The sequence below is a fragment of the Candoia aspera genome, chromosome 1, assembly GCF_035149785.1.
Source record: "Candoia aspera isolate rCanAsp1 chromosome 1, rCanAsp1.hap2, whole genome shotgun sequence".
In the NCBI taxonomy this organism is placed as follows: domain Eukaryota; kingdom Metazoa; phylum Chordata; class Lepidosauria; order Squamata; family Boidae; genus Candoia; species Candoia aspera.
Window position 1 is genome coordinate 16617343 of NC_086153.1, and position 24130 is coordinate 16641472.

The 24130-nt window shown below is 41.7% G+C and overlaps 1 protein-coding gene across 1 annotated transcript in view; it reads right to left on the bottom strand.

Moving 5' to 3' along the window:
* Positions 1-203: 203 nt before the first annotated feature.
* Positions 204-24130, bottom strand: part of SRRM3 (serine/arginine repetitive matrix 3) — a 76384-nt gene continuing 52457 nt past the window's right edge. The window contains exons 11-14 of the mRNA XM_063295713.1: positions 16595-16941; positions 14570-14785; positions 7741-7878; positions 204-611 (exon numbers count right to left, since the gene is read on the bottom strand). Coding sequence (XP_063151783.1) covers positions 422-611; positions 7741-7878; positions 14570-14785; positions 16595-16941 — 891 coding nt within the window. The 3' untranslated portion in view covers positions 204-421. The remainder of the gene's footprint in view (positions 612-7740; positions 7879-14569; positions 14786-16594; positions 16942-24130) is intronic.

The window sequence follows — 24130 nt, forward strand, 5'->3', positions numbered from 1 at the left end:
TTAAAAGAATGAAATGAGACCAATGTGCCTCTCCTCTGGGTAAGCAGCCATATCTCTGGGTCCTTGCTGGAGAAGACTTGGGGGCCACACTGAAATGTCACACCCTCCTTGAGCTTTCATCTTCCCCACTGAGCTGCATTTCAAAAGGTGGCCTGTGGTTTTCCCTAGGGCACATGGGTCCTGCCTCGTTTTCTGACTCCCCGCTTAAGGTTTGGGCCAAAAGTCATTGGGCCCTTTCCCGTGGGACACATCCCGCATCTCCAGGGATGCCAGGATGAGTCTCCGAACGGGACCAGAGAAATGACAGAGACAAGCCCTGGTAGAGGAATTAAGTTGGGCCACGCCTGGGAGAAGGGGAGGGAGACTGGGCTGGAGAGAAAGCTGGACCAGCTCATTCCTCTAAGTGGCTGGCAGGGAGTGCTCAAAATCCAGTGCTCTCAGAACTGCTTCGGCTGTTGTAGCTCGGGCTGCGGCTCTGGGTGCGAGTCCGGCTCCTGCTGCTGCTGTAGCTGTCGTAGCTCCGGCTGCGGCTGCGGCTGTAGGAGTAGCTGGTAAGCGAGCTGGAAGAAGAGGGGCTGGGCCGATAGTATGGGATTGGACGCTTCCGAGCACTGGGGGAGAAAAAAGAAAGAGAGTCTCACCCCGTGGCAATAATAGCATATGCAGTGGATGGATCTGATTGTGGGGGGAGGGGCGTTGGCTTTAGCACAGAGTTCCAAGTTCTCAAACGGGATTTTTTAAAATGTGGAAGAGGGCCAAAACCAAATCTGCAAAAAGCTGTGGAAAAGATGATCCTGAGATCTTATTCTAATCCTAAATCTTCTTGTTTGATAAGGTTAAAAGACTCTAAGGCAATGTTTCTCAACCTTGGCGACTTTAAGCTGTGTGGACTTTAAGCTGTGTGGATAAGGTTGAGAAACACTGCTCTAAGGACTGCTCTGCTGAAGGCTGTGTGTTTGTGATGCTTAAAAAATAATTATGTTTTCATTTATAACTTAAGTTCCTAAAAAGAGAGTTAGAGACTAAAAACATGCTCTCCAATAGACAAAAGTTACTAACGCACAGCGCTGATTGGCAGATGGTCATGGTGTCACCATATTAACCTTGAATCCTTGGAAGTGATTTGTCAAGCCTGCCAATTTTCCATTCCATTATTTTTCAAATTGAAAGATCTTTTCTAAAAGGAAGTCAGTGGGGTATAAATATATATCATAGTAGGTAGAACTCTTCTGATAGGAGTTTCAAATTTCAGTTCACAATTTACTTTTTTTTTTTATGCAAACAATTGAGGATAGGATCTGCAATTGTTTAAGATTGAAATACAGAATTTCCAGGTGTTCCTTTTTGTTCAGGGTAATCAGACTAAGTGGTTTTATAACTGCTCCTAAATTCCTCCTCCTATTAAACTGGACCCTTCAGTGCTAAAGCTGCTGCCCCACCAGTGGTTAGTCCTGGATTAGCCAGCTAAAAGAATCAAATGTGAAAGAATTAACAATGCTTGTGTTTTGCTTGGAGACACTGGAGAGTTAAAGCTGTAGGAAAACAGAGGTTAGATGTTAGTTAGAAGCAGCCCTGCTCCACTCAAAACAACTGCTACTTCCTGGCCAAAAGCCCACCCATAATTCTCCCCAGAATTAAAGTCCCAGGAGATTCAATAGACCAACTATAAACACTGACTCCAAACCCAAACCAGGATATATATATTTTAAGTATTATCATTTTAAGCCAGTCTATAACTCTTTAGTAATGATATGGGAGGTATTTTCCTCTAGTTTCTTCCCGGAGCATTGTGGGAAGCATAAATAAAACATAGGAAATGTTCAGCTGGGAAGGAGGCTGATATTTGCATCTGTCATTTGGTAGATGTGAAGAGCATGCTAATTTGTGCTGAAGGAGTCACTGATCTGAACCACAGGGGCGTGAATTAGGGCTGAGTAGAAAAAGTTGGGAGTGTCCTGGATCAGGCGTGTCTTGATTGCATTGGATTACTAGCAATTAAATGAGGGAATGGACTGTATGTTTTGTGCTAGGGGTGGCATGAAATCAGTTATAGATTGGTGGTGCATATTCACACCTGCAACCCACCTCTAGACACTGGTATGTGTGAAACTGCATTTAGTCACTCCAACAGATCTTCAGAATGACTCTGAGGTGCATGTTTCAGGTTATCTGAAAGTTGGAGGAATCTGAACTTTTTAGGATCCACCTGAGTTTCCATTACTTTTCCGCATGGCAGTCCAGTTTAGATCTCTCCACGGATGGCATACAAAAAATATCTTCATTCATCATCCAGATGTGCCGAGGATTTCCACTAAAGCTAGGCTCACAATGCTGTTATGCTGTACAACGTTGAGAAATAACACCTCTCTCTCATTGGTACATGCTGGAAATTAATGAGGGACAATGGGCACGAATGAATGGCTAATCAAGGCTGCAAGAGGAGACCAAATTGCTTAGATAATCTGGATGTATGTTAAATTGCCCCCAATTGCAGCTGAGTTATTTTGCCTAACATAGAATTAGGCCTAAGGAACTTACTTGATGCCCTGGGAACATTTGGTGTAGTGGTTAAAGCACCAGGCTAGAAACCGGGAGTCTGTGAGTTCTAGTCCTGCCTTAGGCACGAAGCCAGCTGGGTGACCTTGAGCCAGTCACTCCCTCTCAGCCCTAGGAAGAATGGCAAGCCAGTTCTGAAATCTTGCCAGGAAAACTGCAGGGACTTGTCCAGGCAGTCGGCAGGTGTCAACACCAACTCAAAGGCATAGATAGATAGATGATAGATATACTTTTGAGTCAGTGTTGATACTGTTTCCTGGACTAGTACTGTATGTGTGTGTGTGTGTGTGTGTGTGTTTATGTGTGTGCGTGTGTGTATTTCCCTTCTCACCCCTATGGGTGGTATGTCTTCCTCAAGCATGCAGTGCTAGGAACAGCTAAGATACTGTGCAAAACCTTCAAACTCCTAGGCCTCTGGTAGAGGACCTGAGGTTGAGGAAGATGCACACCACCCATAGGGGTGAGAAGGGAATTTTTATATATATATACACACACATACACACGAGAGAGAGAGAGAGAGAGAGAGAGAGAGAGAGAGAGAGAGATGCCATTATTACTGCCCCCCCACATTTTACTGCTTCTGTGCCAGTGGAGATCTCTGAACCAATTGCAGGGGAAGAATGGATGGAGAGGCCAATCTCCCTCTCTTGCTTTTGAGTCCTCAGGGGGCTTCTGGCTGGCCACTATGAAAATCAAAATGCTGGACTACAACGGGCCTTGGCCTGCTCCAGCAGAGCTGTGCTTATATTCTTGACCACCTACTTATGCTTCCTCTGGGTGTGAGCTCAGAGTTATGTGGGTGTGTCAGAGAGCACTGCTGAGAAGTATAAACCAGGGTCCCAACTTTCCTTAGTGGGGAAAAGAGCCAACAGAGATAAAAGAAATAAGACCATCTTCAGCATTATAGAGAGTCCCCCCAAACAATAGACATTTTGTTAGGGAATATTTTTCATATGAAAAAGGGAGTGGAAGAGAAAATAATTCCTGATACCACTTCAAAACTTACCTCTTTTTGTAATGTTTTGCCCTTACTGACTATGAAAATAAACCAATCAGAGATCATGGAGTCAGCGCTATGTCATGGTGGCAGATAGTCAGTTTTATTTGGCCATGTGATGAAATCACACAGCCAGATCAGAAGGAGGGCCATATTTCCTACTCTTTGCAATTCAAAACATTTCACCCTTCTGACAAATTGTCATTACAGCATGGAGACAGAGAGGTTTCCCAGGGGACAATTTTTAGAGTATGTGAAAAATATAGCCCTTTTTTCATCCCAGTCCTCTAATCTTAGAAGACAAGAAAAAGTCCCATTCTTCCCATCTGCAGCCAGATAAACTTCTCCTGATGTCGAAACGTGAAGGTGAAGCAATGCCCTGTGGAGAACAGGAGACGAGTGAGGAAGATACGAGGGACTAGAAGGAAACCAGCTTGTTTCATCAACACCAAGCCCATCCATAATTTTCTCATGCCATTAGGTACCAATCAAAGCAACTCTTGAACCATCAGATGTACCCATCATCCTAGCTTCATTATTAATGAGACAAGAAAGAGAGAGAGAAACAGCAGAGACAAAGCATAGCTCTACAAAGCTTCACAAAGTGATGGATTCAAGGACACACAGCAGGTTTCTGATGGAAGGGAAGGTTACCATGGTAACCCAGCCCTGCAGCTATGGGCTTCACTTGAAGTTTCTCTAGGAGGAACCTTGAGAGAGGATGGAAAGGAGAGACTTGCATCTTAAACAATGGGGGGAGCAAAGCAGAAGGCAGTAAGAATGTGCTGAACTGGTGGGTGAAGGGAGTAGATATTTGCACAAGTGAAATGGACCCTGCAGAGCTCAGTTGCTTTCTACGATTTTACTAAAGGTTTTCATCAACCTATGAAGCTGAACTCCTTCCAGTATAGGGTCTGAATGACTAGTGATTATTCATGAAACCAAGCCACCCAAAAATAAGGTAGTGGCTTTTAAATATTTTGCATTGTAGGGTGTCTTGTGTATGCAGAAGAATGTAAACTTGTGAATTAAAATAAATTATTTGGTTAGAGAAACTCCCAAACTCCTTGATAGTAACCTATGAGCTTACAAAGTGCTGGTGGCAACTGAAGAGAGAAAGAAGGGTGGAGGAGGAAGAAAGGAGGGAAGGGAAGTTAGTTCTTAGGCACACTTCCCCAGTCTGGTGTCCTCCAACTATGCTGGGCTAAAAATCCCATTATCCCAGTCATTCTGACTGAGGGTAGTAGGATTTTCAGTCTGATGATCTGGAGTTGTCCTGGTTTGGAAAGGCGACTACAGGACCAGTGATGTGAGTGAATGACTTAGCTCTACATTTAACTGTAGTTTGAGCCATAGTTTGCTCCTGTGTAACTTGAGAAAAAAAAAGGACATGAAAGGCAGGAGGAAAAAGCAGACTGAGAGACTCAAGCCCCAGATGATTTTTATAATAATCATCTTGGGAGTGTGGGGTGCAGAAAATGTTTCCTGCATCCAGAACAATGGCCCTTAAATATTCATTTCTTTTAAAAAAACATTAATGTGTTTTGGTATCTCCACCAGTAAAAACTCCATACACTTAAAACAAATGCCTTAAAAGTTTTAGAGAATAAAGCAGGCTGAATTGAACCGTTTAAAATACACCAAAGGAGGCAGCTCAATCTTCTGGTGATGGGAGAGGTTCCAGAATTAGGGCCTTATCACTGAAAAGATCCTATCTTGCATCCCTGTCAACCATACCTTCTACAGAGGAATGCAACTGACAGATTAGTGCAGGAGGAGGTGGTCCATCAAACATCCCAGACCAAAGCTATTAAGGCTTTATATGTAGAAAAAGTTGATCTTACAATCATGTGTCAGTGCGATTTAAAAAAATCTAACTGAATGTGGTTAGAAAAGCCCAGGAACTGCACTAGCTGTAATTTGCAAACACTCTTCAAAGACAGTCAGTACAAAACTAATCTGATCTAGTTGCAACCAAGGCAAGAACATCCATTTTAGTGGCCTCCAGATGCTTTAGACTAGAACTTTATATTTTCTTACCCTTGGACGAGCTGGGTGGGGAAGTTTAAGTCTAAATTTTTTGTCGATGCAGGTAGATCACAATTAGTGTGACTTTGAATAATGTGATATTTGATTTAGCATGAATTGTAAATTGATACCATTTAATTTGACCTAAAATTCAGTTACTGCGAAGCTAGCGCATGTGCAGTTGAGGCTAGCACATGCGCAGTTGCGGTTGGGGTTTTAGACACTGCTCATTTTTGTGTGTGCAAAAATGGAGAAAAGGAAGATTCCATCAGAGGAAAACTGTACAAGTTAAAAAAAGAAGAGGCTTGTTATTACATTAGAGCAAGAATTTGATGTAATGGAACAACAAGGTCATAGCAACGCTAAATTAGGACGAGATGTTGGAATGCCTGAACCTATGGTAGAATTCTTTTTGTCTTTATTTTGCTTTCTATAACTACTCTGTGACTTTGTTACCCATACATTTAAATTAAAAATGTATTCTTTTTATCCTTTATTGTAATATTTCATTAATATACATAGAAAAAATTATGTTTAAAATACTTCATCGCCTATTTCTGTCGAGCTAGAACCAATTACCCTACTTCCCATAGAAATATCACTTTGAATACTGCAAATTCGAATAAGGCGAGCATGCCGTGGGATTCACCAACTGCACTAATTGAGACCTTCCTGTACTACTTAAAGTAGATGTGCAACTGTGGCCAGTTGTCTGTTCTTTTTACAAGGAAGAGAGAAGTTAGTATGCCAGGCAAAGCAAAAGCTTTTCTAGACAAAGAAGTCAGTTGACATACAGAAACAACACTTGGACTCAGACACATGTGCAAACTGTGAACGTGGTCAGGTTTGGGGCTGACTGCTCTTTAGAGTTAGACATTATACCAGAGGCACATTCCAGATGAGAGTGAAAAATGGTGTTTAATCATCTCTTCTGCTGGAAACTCTAACATCCTTTACCCCAACAGAAATCTGACTGCATCTCAAGACCCCCTGCCTCCTCCCCTTCCCCAGCAGGTTTCCAAACTGTCTTATAGGGATGAAAAGATTTAAAACCCATGCTAAACAATTTTAAACAACAGCCCAATCCCTCTTAAAACTCGTAAGGACACAACAGAAGACCCCTAAGATAACATAGCAACTAAAATAAACATAAAACTGAAATCAATTAGACAACAACGTATTTTGGATCCTTAATTTCTAAGATAATACCAACAACAAAAATGTTGCCCTTAATCCCAATAGTATCAGTATAAGTGCAATACATTATCAAAACGTTATACAAATTCCTGAAATGATAAGATGGGAACATTAATCTGAATTTCACAGTCATCTTGGCTTGTTTGGTCTCAATATGAGTTGAACTTTAATTCTGAAATCATTCCTAAGGTTAACTTTTAGAACTCTGCCCATTTTACTAAACATGGGATAATATTCTGGCCTATCTTCTTTTATGATGATTTTAATCTGTAGAATCATACCCGAACACACAGAGATGTAAATTTGCCTTAGGCAAATTTCTGTGATGTTATTTATTGTATTAATTTTACTAGTTCCTGTTATTAATTAATCACAATTTTCTTCAATATAAGCTGAGTTTTTATACAATTGCTATTGTTTGTACAATGCTTTCAGAAATGTGTATTGTTTTTTAGCTGCAGACATTGGATTAAAGAATATCAATGATTTTTAGGATACTTTTGAAGCAGATCATGTAAATCTGTTTCCAGTGGAATCTGCCTGTGCTAGATATCTTTTGCATCCTGCCTCTGGAAATGTAGTTCTGATCATACAGATGAAGGAAATTTTAAATCGCTAGATAGGACCAAATTTCTGAACATTTCAGAGAAAGTCTTAATCCATCTGAAATCAGTTTGTGTTTGTACACTTTAAAACAATGTTTCTCAGCCTTGGGAACTTGAAGATGTGTTGACCTCAAGTTCCTAAGGTTGAGAAGCACTGCTTTAAGAGTTCTCCAATCAGCTGTTATCAGCCATGAGCTCTACAAGCAATTTACTTTATTTTTAAAAGATTTATTCTCCATTCACTTTGAAGAACAATTCTACATAACTCAAAAGCTTGTTTCCAAGCTCTACTCTAAATAACAAATTTTGTCCCACAGGTCCAGGGGCTGTCCTAGGAATGGAGAATCCAATATTTACCTAGTGATTCTTCTAGGCTCCATGAAGCTGGGAGAATCCCGCCTTCTCTTTCGGATGGGGGAGTAGCTGCGGGAGCGGCGTCGGGCACGGGTTGGTTCTGTGTCACTATGACGTGTTCGTGGCTCATTGTCCTTCTCCCTAGTTGTAAAAACAACAACAACATTGAAATGCTATTGCCATACATACAGTATTTAAGAGATTCTGGGCTTGGGGAGTTCAGGTTATGAGATTGCAGTCAGCCTGGGCTATGCGTGGCAGGTAAAATACAGGTAATCCTCACTTAACGACCAAAATTGGGCCTGGAATTTCAGTTGCTAAGAGAAGTAGTCATTAAGCAAATCTGACCCAACTTTAGTGGGACGCGGTGGCGCTGCGGGTTAAACCGCTGAGCTGTCGATCGGAAGGTCGGCGGTTCGAAACCGCGCGGCGGGGTGAGCTCCCGTTGCTCGTCCCAGCTCCTGCTCACCTAGCAGTTCGAAAACATGCAAATGTGAGTAGATCAATAGGTACCGCTTCGGCGGGAAGGTAACGGCGTTCCGAGTCGTCATGCTGGCCACATGACCCGGAAGTGTCTATGACAACGCCGGCTCCAAGGCTTAGAAACGGAGATGAGCACCGCCCCCTAGAGTCGGATTCGACTGGACTTTACGTCAAGTCAGACCCAACTTTATGACCTTTTTTGTGGTGGTCGTTAAGCAAACCACATGGTCATTAAGCAAATCTCGTGGTTCCCCATTAATTTTGCTTGGCAGAAGCCAGCCAGGAAGGTAGAAAATGGCAATCACATGACCGTGGGACACTGTGATGGTCACAAATGCGAACCGGTTGCCAAGTCCCAAATTGTGATCATGTGACTGCAGGGACGCTGCAATGGTCATAAGTCTGAGGACCAGTTGTAAGTTGTCTTTTTCAGAACCATTGTAAGTCTGAGCCATCACTAAATAAATGGTTGTTAAATGAGGACTACCTGTAATCAAGATCCCATCAGGCCTAGAAACAAACAAACCCAAGTTGTAACACTGATAGAACATTTATTTTACATGTACTACCTTCTTCCAAATGGCTTTGCCGGCGTTATAAAATATTAATGTTAAGCACTGCAGAAGGCAGGTATTCTACTATTGCCTGAATTGAAAAGCAAGCTATCATTGCAAACATGTGGCCTTCAAAGTTTCTTGCTCACTTGGGGGGCAGAGAAAACGGAGTTTCTCAATTTTCTTTCCAGAGGGAAGAAGTTCTTCAAAAGTGGGGCTACCCACTACCTCAATATCCATGATCAATTCTAAGGATAGTTCCACACTTATTTCCACACTCCACATTTATTTCAGCATCTCACCAAACAAACAAACAAACAAAAAAACAACCTTCCAACATCTTTAAGAGAGCAATATCTTTATTAGACCCAATAAAAATGGTACAAAAGAGTGTGCAAGTGCTGAACTCTCCAAAACTCTTCATCATTTCTGGACTGGCAGACTGCAGATGTAAAGGAACTGAGCAGATGCTTTGGTACTGTTGTTGTTGTTTATTCGTTTAGTCGTTTCCGACTCTTCGTGACTTCATGGACCAGCCCACGCCAGAGCTTCCTGTCGGTCGTCAACACCCCCAGCTCCCCCAGGGATGAGTCCGTCACCTCTAGAATATCATCCATCCATCTTGCCCTTGGTCGGCCCCTCTTCCTTTTGCCTTCCACTCTCCCTAGCATCAGCATCTTCTCCAGGGTGTCCTGTCTTCTCATTATGTGGCCAAAGTATTTCAGTTTTGCCTTTAATATCATTCCCTCAAGTGAGCAGTCTGGCTTTATTTCCTGGAGGATGGACTGGTTGGATCTTCTGGCAGTCCAAGGCACTCTCAGAATTTTCCTCCAACACCACAGTTCAAAAGCATCGATCTTCCTTCGCTCAGCCTTCCTTATGGTCCAGCTCTCGCAGCCATATGTTACTACAGGGAACACCATTGCTTTAACTATGCGGACCTTTGTTGTCAGTGTGATGTCTCTGCTCTTCACTATTTTATCGAGATTTGTCATTGCTCTTCTTCCAAGGATTAAGCGTCTTCTGATTTCCTGACTGCAGTCAGCATCTGCAGTAATCTTTGCACCTAGGAATACAAAGTCTTTCACTGCTTCTACATTTTCTCCCTCTATTTGCCAGTTATCAATCAAGCTGGTTGCCATAATCTTGGTTTTTTTGAGGTTTAGCTGCAAACCAGCTTTTGCACTTTCTTCTTTCACCTTCATCATAAGGCTCCTCAGTTCCTCTTCGCTTTCAGCCATCAAAGTGGTATCATCTGCATATCTGAGATTGTTAATGTTTCTTCCAGAGATTTTAACTCCAGCCTTGGATTCCTCAAGGCCAGCTTGTCGCATGATGTGTTCTGCATACAAGTTGAAAAGGTAGGGTGAGAGTATACAGCCCTGCCGTACTCCTTTCCCAATCTTAAACCAGTCTGTTGTTCCGTGGTCTGTTCTTACTGTTGCTACTTGGTCGTTATACAGATTCTTCAGGAGGCATACAAGATGACTTGGTATCCCCATACCACTAAGAACTTGCCACAGTTTGTTATGGTCCACACAGTCAAAGGCTTTAGAATAGTCAATAAAACAGAAATAGATGTTTTTCTGAAACTCCCTGGCTTTTTCCATTATCCAGCGGATATTGGCAATTTGGTCTCTAGTTCCTCTGCCTTTTCTAAACCCAGCTTGTACATCTGGCAATTCTCGCTCCATGAACTGCTGAAGTCTACCTTGCAGGATCTTGAGCATTACCTTACTGGCATGTGAAATGAGTGCCACTGTTCGATAGTTTGAACATTCTTTAGTGTTTCCCTTTTTTGGTATGGGGATAAAAGTTGATTTTTTCCAGTCTGATGGCCATTCTTGTGTTTTCCAAATTTGCTGGCATATAGCATGCATTACCTTGACAGCATCATCTTGCAAGATTTTGAACAGTTCAGCTGGGATGCCGTCGTCTCCTGTTGCCTTGTTATTAGCAATGCTTCTTAAGGCCCACTCAACCTCACTCTTCAGGATGTCTGGCTCTAGCTCACCGACCACACCGTCAAAGCTATCCCCGATATTGTTATCCTTCCTATACAGGTTTTCTGTATATTCTTGCCACCTTTTCTTGATCTCTTCTTCTTCTGTTAGGTCCTTGCCATCTTTGTTTTTGATCATACCCATTTTTGCCTGGAATTTACCTCCAATGTTTCTAATTTTCTGGAAGAGGTCTCTTGTCCTTCCTATTCTATTGTCTTCTTCCACTTCCGCGCATTGCTTGTTTAAAAATAATTCCTTATCTCTTCTGGCTAACCTCTGGAATTTTGCATTTAATTGGGCATATCTCCCCCTATCACTGTTGCCTTTTGCTTTCCTTCTTTCTTGGGCTACTTCTAGTGTCTCAGCAGACAGCCATTTTGCCTTCTTGGTTTTCTCTTTCTTTGGGATGTATTTTGTTGCCGCCTCCTGAACAATGCTGCCAACTTCTGTCCAGAGTTCTTCCGGGACCCTATCTACTAAGTCCAGTCCCTTAAATCGATTCTTCACCTCCACTGCATATTCCTTAGGAATATTAGTGAGCTCATATCTAGCTGATCTGTGGGTCTTCCCTAATCTCTTTAGTCTGATCCTAAATTGTGCAAGAAGAAGTTCGTGATCTGAACTACAGTCAGCTCCAGGCCTTGTTTTTACCGACTGTACAGATGTCCGCCACCTTTGGCTGCAAAGGATGTAATCAATCTGATTTCGGTGTTGTCCATCTGGTGAAGTCCATGTATAAAGCCGTCTCTTAGGTTGTTGGAAGAGAGTGTTTGTTATGCAGAGTGATTTGTCTTGGCAAAATTCTATCAGCCTGTGTCCTGCTTCGTTTTGTTCTCCCAGGCCATACTTACCTGTAATTCGAGGTGTCATTTGACTGCCCACCTTAGCATTCCAGTCTCCTGTGATGAAAATAACATCTCTTTTAGGCGTGTTGTCCAGTAGGTGCTGCAGATCCTCATAGAACTGCTCTACTTCAGCTTCTTCAGCATTTGTGGTTGGGGCGTATATTTGGATCACTGTGATGTTAGATGGCTTGCCCTGAATTCGAATTGAGATCATTCTGTCATTTTTTGGGTTGTATCCAAGCACTGCTTTAGCCACTTTACTATTAATTATGAAGGCTACTCCATTTCTTCTGTGGTCCTCTTGTCCGCAGTAGTAGATCTGGTGGTCATTTGATGTGAAGTGGCCCATTCCAGTCCATTTCAGTTCACTGACGCCCAGAATGTCTATCTTTAATCTTGACATCTCACCAATAACCACATCCAATTTGCCCTGACTCATAGGTCTTACATTCCAGGTTCCGATGGTGTGTTGATCCTTAGAACATCGGATTCGCCGTTCACCACCAGCACCGTCGGCCGCTAGCCTGGAGCTGACTGTAGTTCCGATCATGAACTTCTTCTTGCACAATTTAGGATCAGACTAAAGAGATTAGGGAAGACCCACAGATCAGCTAGATATGAGCTCACTAATATTCCTAAGGAATATGCAGTGGAGGTGAAGAATCGATTTAAGGGACTGGACTTAGTAGATAGGGTCCCGGAAGAACTCTGGACAGAAGTTGGCAGCATTGTTCAGGAGGCGGCAACAAAATACATCCCAAAGAAAGAGAAAACCAAGAAGGCAAAATGGCTGTCTGCTGAGACACTAGAAGTAGCCCAAGAAAGAAGGAAAGCAAAAGGCAACAGTGATAGGGGGAGATATGCCCAATTAAATGCAAAATTCCAGAGGTTAGCCAGAAGAGATAAGGAATTATTTTTAAACAAGCAATGCGCGGAAGTGGAAGAAGACAATAGAATAGGAAGGACAAGAGACCTCTTCCAGAAAATTAGAAACATCGGAGGTAAATTCCAGGCAAAAATGCGTATGATCAAAAACAAAGATGGCAAGGACCTAACAGAAGAAGAAGAGATCAAGAAAAGGTGGCAAGAATATACAGAAGACCTGTATAGGAAGGATAACAATATTGGGGATAGCTTTGACGGTGTGGTCAGTGAGCTAGAGCCAGACATCCTGAAGAGTGAGGTTGAGTGGGCCTTAAGAAGCATTGCTAATAACAAGGCAGCAGGAGACGATGGCATCCCAGCTGAACTGTTCAAAATCTTGCAAGATGATGCTGTCAAGGTAATGCATGCTATATGCCAGCAAATTTGGAAAACACAAGAATGGCCATCAGATTGGAAAAAATCAACTTATATCCCCATACCAAAAAAGGGGAACACTAAAGAATGTTCAAACTATCGAACAGAGGCACTCATTTCGCATGCCAGTAAGGTAATGCTCAAGATCCTGCAAGGTAGACTTCAGCAGTTCATGGAGCGAGAATTGCCAGATGTACAAGCTGGGTTTAGAAAAGGCAGAGGAACTAGAGACCAAATTGCCAATATCCGCTGGATAATGGAAAAAGCCAGGGAGTTTCAGAAAAACATCTATTTCTGTTTTATTGACTATTCTAAAGCCTTTGACTGTGTGGACCATAACAAATTGTGGCAAGTTCTTAGCAGTATGGGGATACCAAGTCATCTTGTATGCCTCCTGAAGAATCTGTATAACGACCAAGTAGCAACAGTAAGAACAGACCACGGAACAACGGACTGGTTTAAAATTGGGAAAGGAGTACGGCAGGGCTGTATACTCTCACCCTACCTATTCAACTTGTATGCAGAACACATCATGCGACAAGCTGGCCTTGAGGAATCCAAGGCTGGAGTTAAAATCTCTGGAAGAAACATTAACAATCTCAGATATGCAGATGATACCACTTTGATGGCTGAAAGCGAAGAGGAACTGAGGAGCCTTATGATGAAGGTGAAAGAAGAAAGTGCAAAAGCTGGTTTGCAGCTAAATCTCAAAAAAACCAAGATTATGGCAACCAGCTTGATTGATAACTGGGAAATAGAGGGAGAAAATGTAGAAGCAGTGAAAGACTTTGTATTCCTAGGTGCAAAGATTACTGCAGATGCTGACTGCAGTCAGGAAATCAGAAGACGCTTAATCCTTGGGAGAAGAGCAATGACCAATCTCGATAAAATAGTTAAGAGCAGAGACATCACACTGACAACAAAGGTCCGCATAGTTAAAGCAATGGTGTTCCCTGTAGTAACATATGGCTGCGAGAGCTGGACCATAAGGAAGGCTGAGCGAAGGAAGATCGATGCTTTTGAACTGTGGTGTTGGAGGAAAATTCTGAGAGTGCCTTGGACTGCAAGAAGATCAAACCAGTCCATCCTCCAGGAAATAAAGCCAGACTGCTCACTTGAGGGAATGATATTACAGGCAAAACTGAAATACTTTGGCCACATAATGAGAAGACAGGACACCCTGGAGAAGATGCTGATGCTAGGGAGAGTGGAAGGCAAAAGGAAGAGGGGCCGACCAAGGGCAAGATGGATGGATGATATTCTAGAGATGACGGACTCGTCCCTGGGGGAGCTGGGGGTGTTGACGACCGACAGGAAGCTCTGGCGTGGGCTGGTCCATGAAGTCACGAAGAGTCGGAAGCGACTAAACGAATAAACAACAAAACGTGTGTATGGGTATTAACTACAACTTGGAAGCAGCATCATGAAAAGTCCTGCATTTGTTCTTCAGTTTGGTGTGTATGCAACATACATAATTGTTAAAAGCAAGGTTGACTTTCTCACCATTTTATAAACTTCAAATCACAGAGTGACCAAAGCAATTTTTACATAAATGAAAAGGTATGCATAAAAAAATGCCCCTAGAGTTCTCGGACAAGAGCTACCACCTTTTCCACATTGTTAGAAGTAGGAATTGCAGCCTCCATACCTGCTGCTTGTTGTTTTTTTCTGTGATCCCGATCGAGTCCTGCTGCGTCCAGCTCTCTTCTCCCGGGATCGGGATCGGGATTTTGACGGAGACCGGCTGGAGCTCCAGGAGCTGCTGCGGGATAGACTCCTCCTTCGTTCAGTGTTGTGCCTGGAGTGTTTGGCTGAAGTTGGAGAACAACTGTGTGGTCTTCCCCGGTGGTGCCTCTCTTTTGCCCTAAAAGACGCAGCGTGTTAAGACTGAAATCACCTGAGGATCAGATCCATGCACGGGTATGGATACAAAGTAGGTGACCTTGTAAGGACCTAGGTAAGGACCTAGGAAAAGCCTGCTGGATTAGAGTAAAGGCCCATTTAATTCAGTTCCTTTAATGGTATGTGAGAAAGACCTTGAGAAACAGGCGAAGAGATGTTGCGGTCAGATAAGAGAGGGGATAGCCCACAGCTGCATAAGGGGTGGAGAAAGAGGCTCAGAAGGGAACCTCCCTAACTTCTCAGGCTGTAAAGGAGATGGCAGGAGATTTTGTATTTTCAGACTTGCAAGACTGATGTCAGCCTTCCCAGGTAGACCAGACAGAAACATGACCAGATGAGCTAATTCTACTTTATTGTAAGGCTAAATTAACAGAATCTTGCAAGCCTGAAAGTACAAATCTCCCGCCATCTCCTTTATAGCCTGAGAGGTTAGGGAGGGTCAGGGCAGCTGAAAGCACAGGGCAACCAAAAATGTCAGGAAGTAGGGTAGCCATATTCATAACACCAAACAAGGGGACAAAAGAGCATACTTATTTATATCAAAGTGCACATGCTAATAAATATGAATACACTGAAATGTGGAAAGAATGAATTCTGTCACATCATCAGCCATTCCATTGTGCCATCCAAGGCACGGTAAAGCCAAGCCACATCTCCTCTCCACTGATCTCGCTAATGGCTCTTTATAAAGGCATTTTATCATGGTGCCAGAATTAGGGAGAGATGGAATGGAGAGTTGAGAGAGCTCAAAAATGGATCAGATCTAAGAACAACTAAAAAAAAAAGGATACCTAATGAAAAAACAGGGTGGAGGAAAAGCAGTCAAGCAATCTACCTCTGTTTTAATAATTAAGCAGCTGACAGTTACATTTTCTAGACCTGTGTTCAGCTTTCAATTTGGAATTAAATTCTCACAAAATGGGAATGTTCCTTCATTTATAAAGCTGTTCCAATTCAATATTTTGTTGGACAGAGAGCAGAATTTTACCTAAAATGAGAACTGGTGTGTGAGGGATAGGAAGAAAACAGAATATTTCAAGATTTACAGCATACCTATGTTTTGAGGGCAACTTTTATCTTAGGATGGCTGAGATTTATTTATTTATTTAATTTTTATTAAATAAATATACAGGCAGGATAAAAATTTATTTAATTTTTATCCTGCCTGTATTATTTATATCCTGCTATAGATGCAGGGCATTATCTAAAAGTGGTAGTACTCAATTATTATAATTTAAATTTAAATATATCTTGCTGTGTTGATAGACTGATCAGGCTGCCCATATGCCTTGGCAATCTGCTGTCCAAAAACTCACTGTGGGGCATTTCAAAACTGTTCTTCGTTTTAATTGTTCTTTATCTTTAACCTAGGATTGTTCTAGCCATTGCTTCAAATAATGGACTGCCTTCTGAGAAACAGGATATACTTTAAGTTAAAAGGAATTTAAAGAGTTTAAGGACTTTAATCAATCCTCAAGTCTTTTTTTTTTCCAAAACAGATGGTCTTTTGTTTTAGGGGCCTGGAGCACACATCTGTAGGAGTACTACAAATTTGTACTGAATCCAGGAATGTGACTTAGGCAACAAACATCTGCTAAGTTAGACCACATGGATGACTCAAAACGTTGGCCATCAAAAGTTACCCATTAGCTATTGAGATGCTGCCGAACTCATCCCCAGCTAGAATCTTGTCCAAGGAGGTATTCCTGACTGCAGGGTTGACTGACTGAACTGAACGATTCATACATGCACCACAATCTTTGGCTCTTACGTTTTCAGATGTACCCTGTGGTTCTTTTCTGCCCCGGTTGCTGCGTGATATTGATGTGAATAGGTAGAGCCTTCTGAGTCGCTGCTATATCCTGTATGGCTGACGGACCAGGAAGATTCCTTGCTTGCAGAGGTTTTGGCCCTGCGACGCCCTTTGTGCTTGTGCTTTGATGTGGATCTGGTGTGGCGCCTGTGGGAGGGCTTGTCTCCTCCAGAGCATCTCCCTGGGGACGTGGACCTCCGGGGGGTCTTGGGCCCATGTTTGTTCCCCTTGCTTTCTTTGGCGTGGAGCGATAGGGTTTCGGCCTTCAGGTGCCCTCTGGCTGAAGGCGATAAGGAGCCCAACCTCTGGCAGAATGACAAAAAGGGAGCGAGCAGGAGGGGGGAAAAAGAAAGAAAAAAGGAAAGGAGAGGTTTTTAAAAGAAACCCCCCACCAACAAGGAAAGCTGCAGTTCACAACGGCAATGCACAATGATTGAATAAGGCAGGCTACACAGAAACTACTCTGCACCTCGATCCCCTGTTCAACCTCTCGTCCTTAAACAACGCAGCTCATGCAAATTTCTGGCATGCAAAACAGAAAATGAACCAAAACTAAATGTAAATAGGAGGGAAAGTTCAATCGGGAGGAGGGAATCACCTTGGAGAAATGAAATTACATGATATAGAATTTGTTTTAATGATTTAAAATGATATTTAAAAAGAGAGAAGGGGGGATATGGATGGAGGAATATTGTGGGATGAAGAAAGGATTAGAAACAGGGGTTCAAGTGTGGGGTTGGATTAAAAAAATAAATTTATTTGTTGGTAGCCAATCAAGGAGTAGAAGAGAAGACAGAAGCATGGGGAGGGTCACGGTGGTGTAAATGATGGAAGGGGTAAGGGATGGTGGGGAAAAAACAAATCATAAACAAAAAGGAAACTCCACAAATGTCATCAGTACTGAAAATAAACAAAGAAAAGTTTCTGAACTCTTCCTGGGTTTTGAACTTTGTGCAGAGTCTCCACCAGCGTTCTATTCTCTTTTATTTCTCTCTTTTTTTAAATTCCATGTTATAATATTTTTGTTAAATTACCACTTTTTTTAAGTCCCTCTTGGTTAACGTCCACTTACCAAGAAAGTGGCATTTCCTCCTTTAGTAGGTAAGGTATGAAGAGAAGGGAAAAGTTGGGCAATATAAGTGAATCATTAGATTGACAAAAATGCAAGAGAGAAAGAGAGAGAAAGAAAGAGAAAGAGAGAGAGAGAAAGAGAAATAAAAAAACAAAACCATCCTTGTCTCCTAGGGCCTTGCAACAAGCAATTAGGGAAAGGAGAGAAACGGTGTGTTTGTTCCTCTCTCTGGGTAAATTGACAGAACTGGACCTCTCTTTGGATCTTTCTTTAAAAGAAAAAAACCAACGACAACTGGTCTCTGTGCCTTGACTTTCCTCCCATGGAGAAGCAATGGCAACATAGGGGTAATGAGGATTTATCATAAATATTTGGAGAGTTGCATATGGCTGGTGTTCTACTGGCACTACCCAACCAACAATGTTGTTTCCATCCAGATTTGGAATCTGAGAAATTTGTAACCCCCAGATGTGCACCAGGAAGGCCACCTTCAACTTTTTATGCTGAAGATTCTAAGCAGCTTCTCTCCTTAGCCTGATGTTTCATTCTTTCCCAGATCCTAAGCAACCAGGTTCCCCTAATTCAGAATTCCTCCATCCTCAACAGCCATGCTGGCTGGGAATACTGGGAATTGTGCATTTAAAGGATACCATACTGCTGACATCCGTTCAATTCTGCCATTAAATTTTGGTAACACCAGGCGTGTTTTGAGAAACATTTTAGAACAGCAATGTTCCTTCACTTCATTCCCCATTACATCCAACCCGGTTCTGACTTGCTTGATGGATTCTCTAGGGTCTTAGCAGAGGGAAATATTCCCCTTCACCTGCTGCATTAGCCCTTTTAACTGCAGTCTTTGGAAAATTAGCCATGGGATCATTAGTATGGAAACATGTACTTTAGGAGATACGCTTCTTCCCCACAAGTGAAATGTATATAGCCATAGCAGGGATTTCTTGGATGTTATTCTGTTCTAACAAAGAATTATTGTGATACAGAACAGCTTCATATGGATTCTGTGCTATTTCAGAATTCCATCACTATAAAGAATACATCAAGATAAAAGTTGCTAGGTTAACCGAGATCATTAGCAAATCAAATCTTTATTATGGTCATAGACCAGCACAAACAGAGATCATTAGGATCTCCGTACTACAGGCATTTACCAACTTTGAACCAATGTTACCATACAGTAATATTTTTTCCTAGGAAACCCTGGTCATTGTAATTTCCCGTGGACCCTCAGTCTCCCCCTTCGCAGAACAGTTTCAAAGGTCCCTTCCCTAGAATAAGAGGCTGCACCAATGGAAGGTTTCCTTGAACAGCTGAATGGCAGAATGCAACTGTATGCGTGGTGGCCAGCTGTGAGCCTGGAGGTACCTGTGCCTCAGAGATAAGCTTTGAAAAGATAATAGTAGAGGCTGTGTTCACTGTGTCTTTTGCCAATTTTTCCCCTGTTATGGGCAAAATAGAAGTCCCGTTTTGCTAGAGAGGTTGGAACAGGGCATGAGAGGAACAGCCCTAGAACTTTTTTTCTTAAAAAGCAGAAATTAGAGTGGCCTGCATTCAACCTGTAAGAAGAGCACAGGGTACTCTAATTTCTAGAGCCAAAGGAAATTACTCCCTTCTAAGTTACCTCCACAAATTAGCAATCCTGCAGCATAATAGTAGTAAGTTTACTATTTGGTGTGTGCCTTTAATTATGCTCACTAGAGGCAATGGAACTTATGGCAGGCTGTTGATTATGTGGCCCCGCATATCAAGACTAAGAGAATCTGATAGCAAATCTCTTTTCCTAAAAAGTGTAATGGTTTTCTCAAATTGTTTGAACAAACATGGTAAGATATCCTCCAAATTTCTGGACCACAGTTATGCTTTGCTCCAGTCATGTTAAGTTGGGTGGGCCTACGATTACCAATTTGCTTGATATAATTAAATACGCTGTGCAATGCCTTATTCCCATTACAAGAAAGTCGTATTTTCCATGTTTCTGGTTACTTTTGCTAGCCAGTGAAATGAAAACAGTCATAAGTTTTCATATGGTGCCTTCCCCAATATGGTGCTTTCCAATGGCCATGCTGGATGAGGAAAGTGAAAGTTGCAGTCCAACACATCTGGAGGGCACCAGGTTGGGGAAGACTGATCTATAGCAATCATGCTGCTGATAGGAACCCCTTATGGCTTCTCTTGCCCAGAAAAGGCCTTCACATTATTGAGGTTTTTACAGCCTAAAATAAGTTAGCTGCTGAGGAGCTTAACAATCTCAAGGTTATTTCAAAATGGAATTAAGAACAAGTGCGTGGCTTAGTACCACAAGCAATACATCAGAGATTATCTGAAAATGTCTCAACTAACTTGTCATCCTATGGATGAAGTTCCATCTCTGAATTATTCTTAAAGAGCATCAAAATAATAGGCACCTCTGGGCACCTTGGCTCTGAAAAGAACTGGGTTCCTGGTTTGGTGTTGTGATTAAGGTTCTAGACCAGAGATTGTGCGTTCTAGTCCTTCCCTAGGCATGGAAGCTGGCTAGTTGACTTGGGCCAGTCATTCTCTTTCAGCCCAACTCACCTCACAGGGTGAGGTTGTTGTGGGGAAAATAGGAGGAGGGAGTAGTATATATGCCATCTTGAGTTGTACAAAGAAAGATGGAATATATATCTGATAAATAAATACATTTCCTACTTCTGAAGCCTGCCAGATGCCCTTGGGCAAGTATATTGTTCAGACTAAATTTGATTGGTAGGTATGTTTACAATTAACATCTTGTTTGGAAGTGGTGGCTTTAGGGTAACTCTCTGGTGGACAATCAAATGGGAAGTTGTTCTTATGGAAAATTGTGAGGTGGACAGTGAAGGTATCAGGCATCTTGCAAAGGTGCAGTTGTTGACTATCTAGTAACCAACAGGCAATCAGCATTTTCCCTTGATGATTGCAGGTAAAAGAGTAATTCCCAAGGGAAGTGTGGTTTCCAGGATGTTTTGCATTTATATTAAAGGTGTATGTCCTGGGAAAATTATATTTCACAGGCTCCAAAGCACTTGGGATTTTGTGTTAAAGCCCCAGGAAGGCAATGAGGCACAGCTACTCAGGTTTGTAGCACTGTCAAAGCATTATGATTTTTACATAACCATATTATACCATAAAGCAGAAAATTGTGAACTTAATGCTTTTCCTTTTCCCTTGGATTCAATAAAAGAACTGAAAACAACCATGGGCAAAATGGCATTAAAGGATTCTGCTTTAAGCAGTGCTGCATGTTTACAACAAAAATGAGGAATGCTTCCTATTGCCAAGGGTTTCTACCTGATATATTGCAATTTAGGGTCAGAAATAATTATTCTTATCTCAGAAAAGGCTCTTTTTTCCATCTGGTAGACCACCTAGGAATTCCAGGATCAGGTGGGAATTGAAAAAATATTTTGGAAAAAGGCAACCGCAATCCACTCCTGTATTGCTAGCAAGAAACTACATTGATGCTGTCACCAGACATTGAGCTTGACTCAAGGGCATCTTTTCTTTTTTATATTTTCCATCAAAAAGGATTTGATTCTTAAAGATTTCAGAAAGCTAAAGTTTGGGAAATAGCCTGAGAATATCAACTCTCCAAAAAACAAACAAACCACCAAATGTCTAGCTCTTTTGGCTGAGGATGTAGGCACAATTGACTGTGGGCACCACCTGGAGAAATCTCAGAAGCTGGATGTGGGAATGTGGAAGAATGCTGGGACAGAAGGAAGGGAGGGGCTTCACTGACCTGTGTATCCTCTGAATTGTTTCCATGTGTTTCCATGATAAGCATGTGAACACTACGACTTCTGCAATGGAAGTTTTAAACTCAGTGAAACCTCTGGGTATACATGCAGAGAATTTCACCACACTTTTTGGAAAATCTTCAGATATATTAATGTCTAAGATCTATGATCATGTAGACCATACAGAACTCAAAACTTTCTTGGCACAGAACTTGTTACGTGTGGCTTTTAAGCCACCTAAGTGTGAATGTATAGATTATACTTCCTTTTTTTAACTTTAAGGAATAAGGATCTTTTTGATTCTTTTTTTCATGTTCTACCAATGTTATAATTCTTTGTGATGCCAATACTACTCTGTCATCTAAGGCAGTCTATCCCAGCCTGGTGAGCTACAGATGTGTTGGGTTATAACACTGGACCTGGACCTGATAGCTGCAGTTGATACAGGATGTAGTACATTTTTGGAAAATGCCAACTTGGAGATCTCTGACTTAAGTCAAAAGATTTTTTGCATAGTCCTTCAACATTTCACTGATAAAAATAAGGAACAGCAATCATCTATTTGGAATTATTTCACTAAGAACTTCCTTACTCTTAAAGCATTACTAAAGACTATTCTTGATGTACCAATATTCTCAATTTTTCCTCTCTCTCCCCTTTCTTCTTGTTTAACTTTCTAGTGAAACATTTATATTCAAATCATAGAGTTGGAATGGCCTTTTAGGCCATCTAGTTCAAATACTGCTTAATTTAGAACTAGTATATCTTCAACTGATGCTTGCTAAGGCTGTCCTTAAAGATCTTCAGCAAGGGAGAGCCCACTGATCTTCTGAGTAATTGGTTCCATTATCAATGATTTTATCTTCAATAATTTCCTGTTACTAGAATTGAAATTTACCTTCCTCTAACTTAACCCCACCCTCCTCAAATCTGCCTCAATGAACAAGTCTCTATTTCTTGATGATAGTCCTTCAAGAATCTGTAGAGAGTTAACATGTACACATTCACTCTTTTCTTCTCCAAGCTAAGCATGCCCTGTCCTTTTAATCTTTCCTTACTTGTTTCCATATACTTAGCTATCTTCTTTGAATTCTCTAAACAAGATACACACACCATGGATCTTGCTGGAAGCAATTTTAAATATGCCACTGCCAGCTGATATGTGATGGGACAAATGCTAGCCATAATTATGACAGGCTAGCATTTGTCCTTTCCTGGAAAAAATGTCTGCAGTGGGTGATTAGATATTTGAAGGGTCTCTTCTGTCTTTTTTTTAAATAAAACTTGTGAACCAAACCTGTTTATGATGTTAAGTGGTCCAAGACTGTTGCAGGAAACAGCAGAGATAATGCTTCTACTTTTTAGAAAGTCCTGCCATACAGATGTTGGGCTTATTAAAAATTAAAGGAAGACAAAAGAAACCTTCCCCACTTTTTCAGAGTTAACTTGTAGAAATCTGGGGAAAGGGATTGGAACTTTAAAAATAGTAACACAGTTTGCATGCAAGGAAAAATATTCCCTACCTAATCCCAAGAAAAACTGGGTAATGATTTGATAATGGGAACATCAGGGAAGGATTGGAAAGCCTTGAGCAAGCTAGTCAGGCTACAAAAGGATTCTCTACCTCTTGGGCTCCCTAAATTTCAATCACTTGAATTTTATTCCATTGGCAAAAATATGTATGTTATGTCTCAAAGTCAAAATGGCCTCCCAAATGACAATGGTTGCGAAGGGACATGTATAAACTTTGCCCTTTGCTTTTGGGTTGATGGATCCTGAGGAGCTCTGCTGGTGAACTGTAGCATCAGGAGGCTGGTCAGTGGCAATCCTGCTTGCGGTAGATGAGGGGGTTCTGCCTGGGTGCAGCTAGTGGCCAATCTGCCTTTTCCAAGCATGCCCAACTACATCTTAAGAGACTTAGCAATCCTTCTAAAGATGCATATACCTACCAGTGAGGCACGCTATGGAGGCTTCAGCATGAACAAGAAAACAAAAGGAAATCAGTATATGTCATTCTGAAAAGCATTTCCACCACCAAACTAGCATCACCACGAGCTCAGGCAACAGTCTTTAACTCCCTTGAATTGCAAGTACGTACTGGAAATGGGGTGGTGATAGTGAAGACGATCTGATTCAGGCCAGAAAGGGCATGAAATGCAGAAATGATATAGTTTTTTCTACATACAATGCAAGCACCTTGACTTTTCTGGTGCCAGCATTAGGCCAAATATTGTGTTTTCCATGATGGATTTGGCTTAATTAATCTAAATGATGAGTTAATTGGCTAGACAGTTGTGGAATTCATTGTTCATATATCCATCCCTTCCAAGCTCTGTTTCATTATACATAGGTTTGTCCTTAAATCCTTTTTATACTCAGTTGTGATATCTCTGGATTCTCTCTGACATGCATGGGGGATCCCAATACTGCAAGCAGTGAATGAGCAATTCCAATCTTTCTGCGCTTCTTAACCTGAGTTGAAGTGCTGTTTTGATAGACTGTACATTGTTTCGCACCTGGTTGTTAATAAGAACTTATCAAAGGGTTGTGCTTGTGTGTGTGAATGTGTGCATTAAATCAGAGCAGCATCATTGGAGAAGTGGTCCTCATACCAGTGACCTATCTTGTACAGGTACAGGAACCTCTAATGATCCTTTGCCTTCTGGA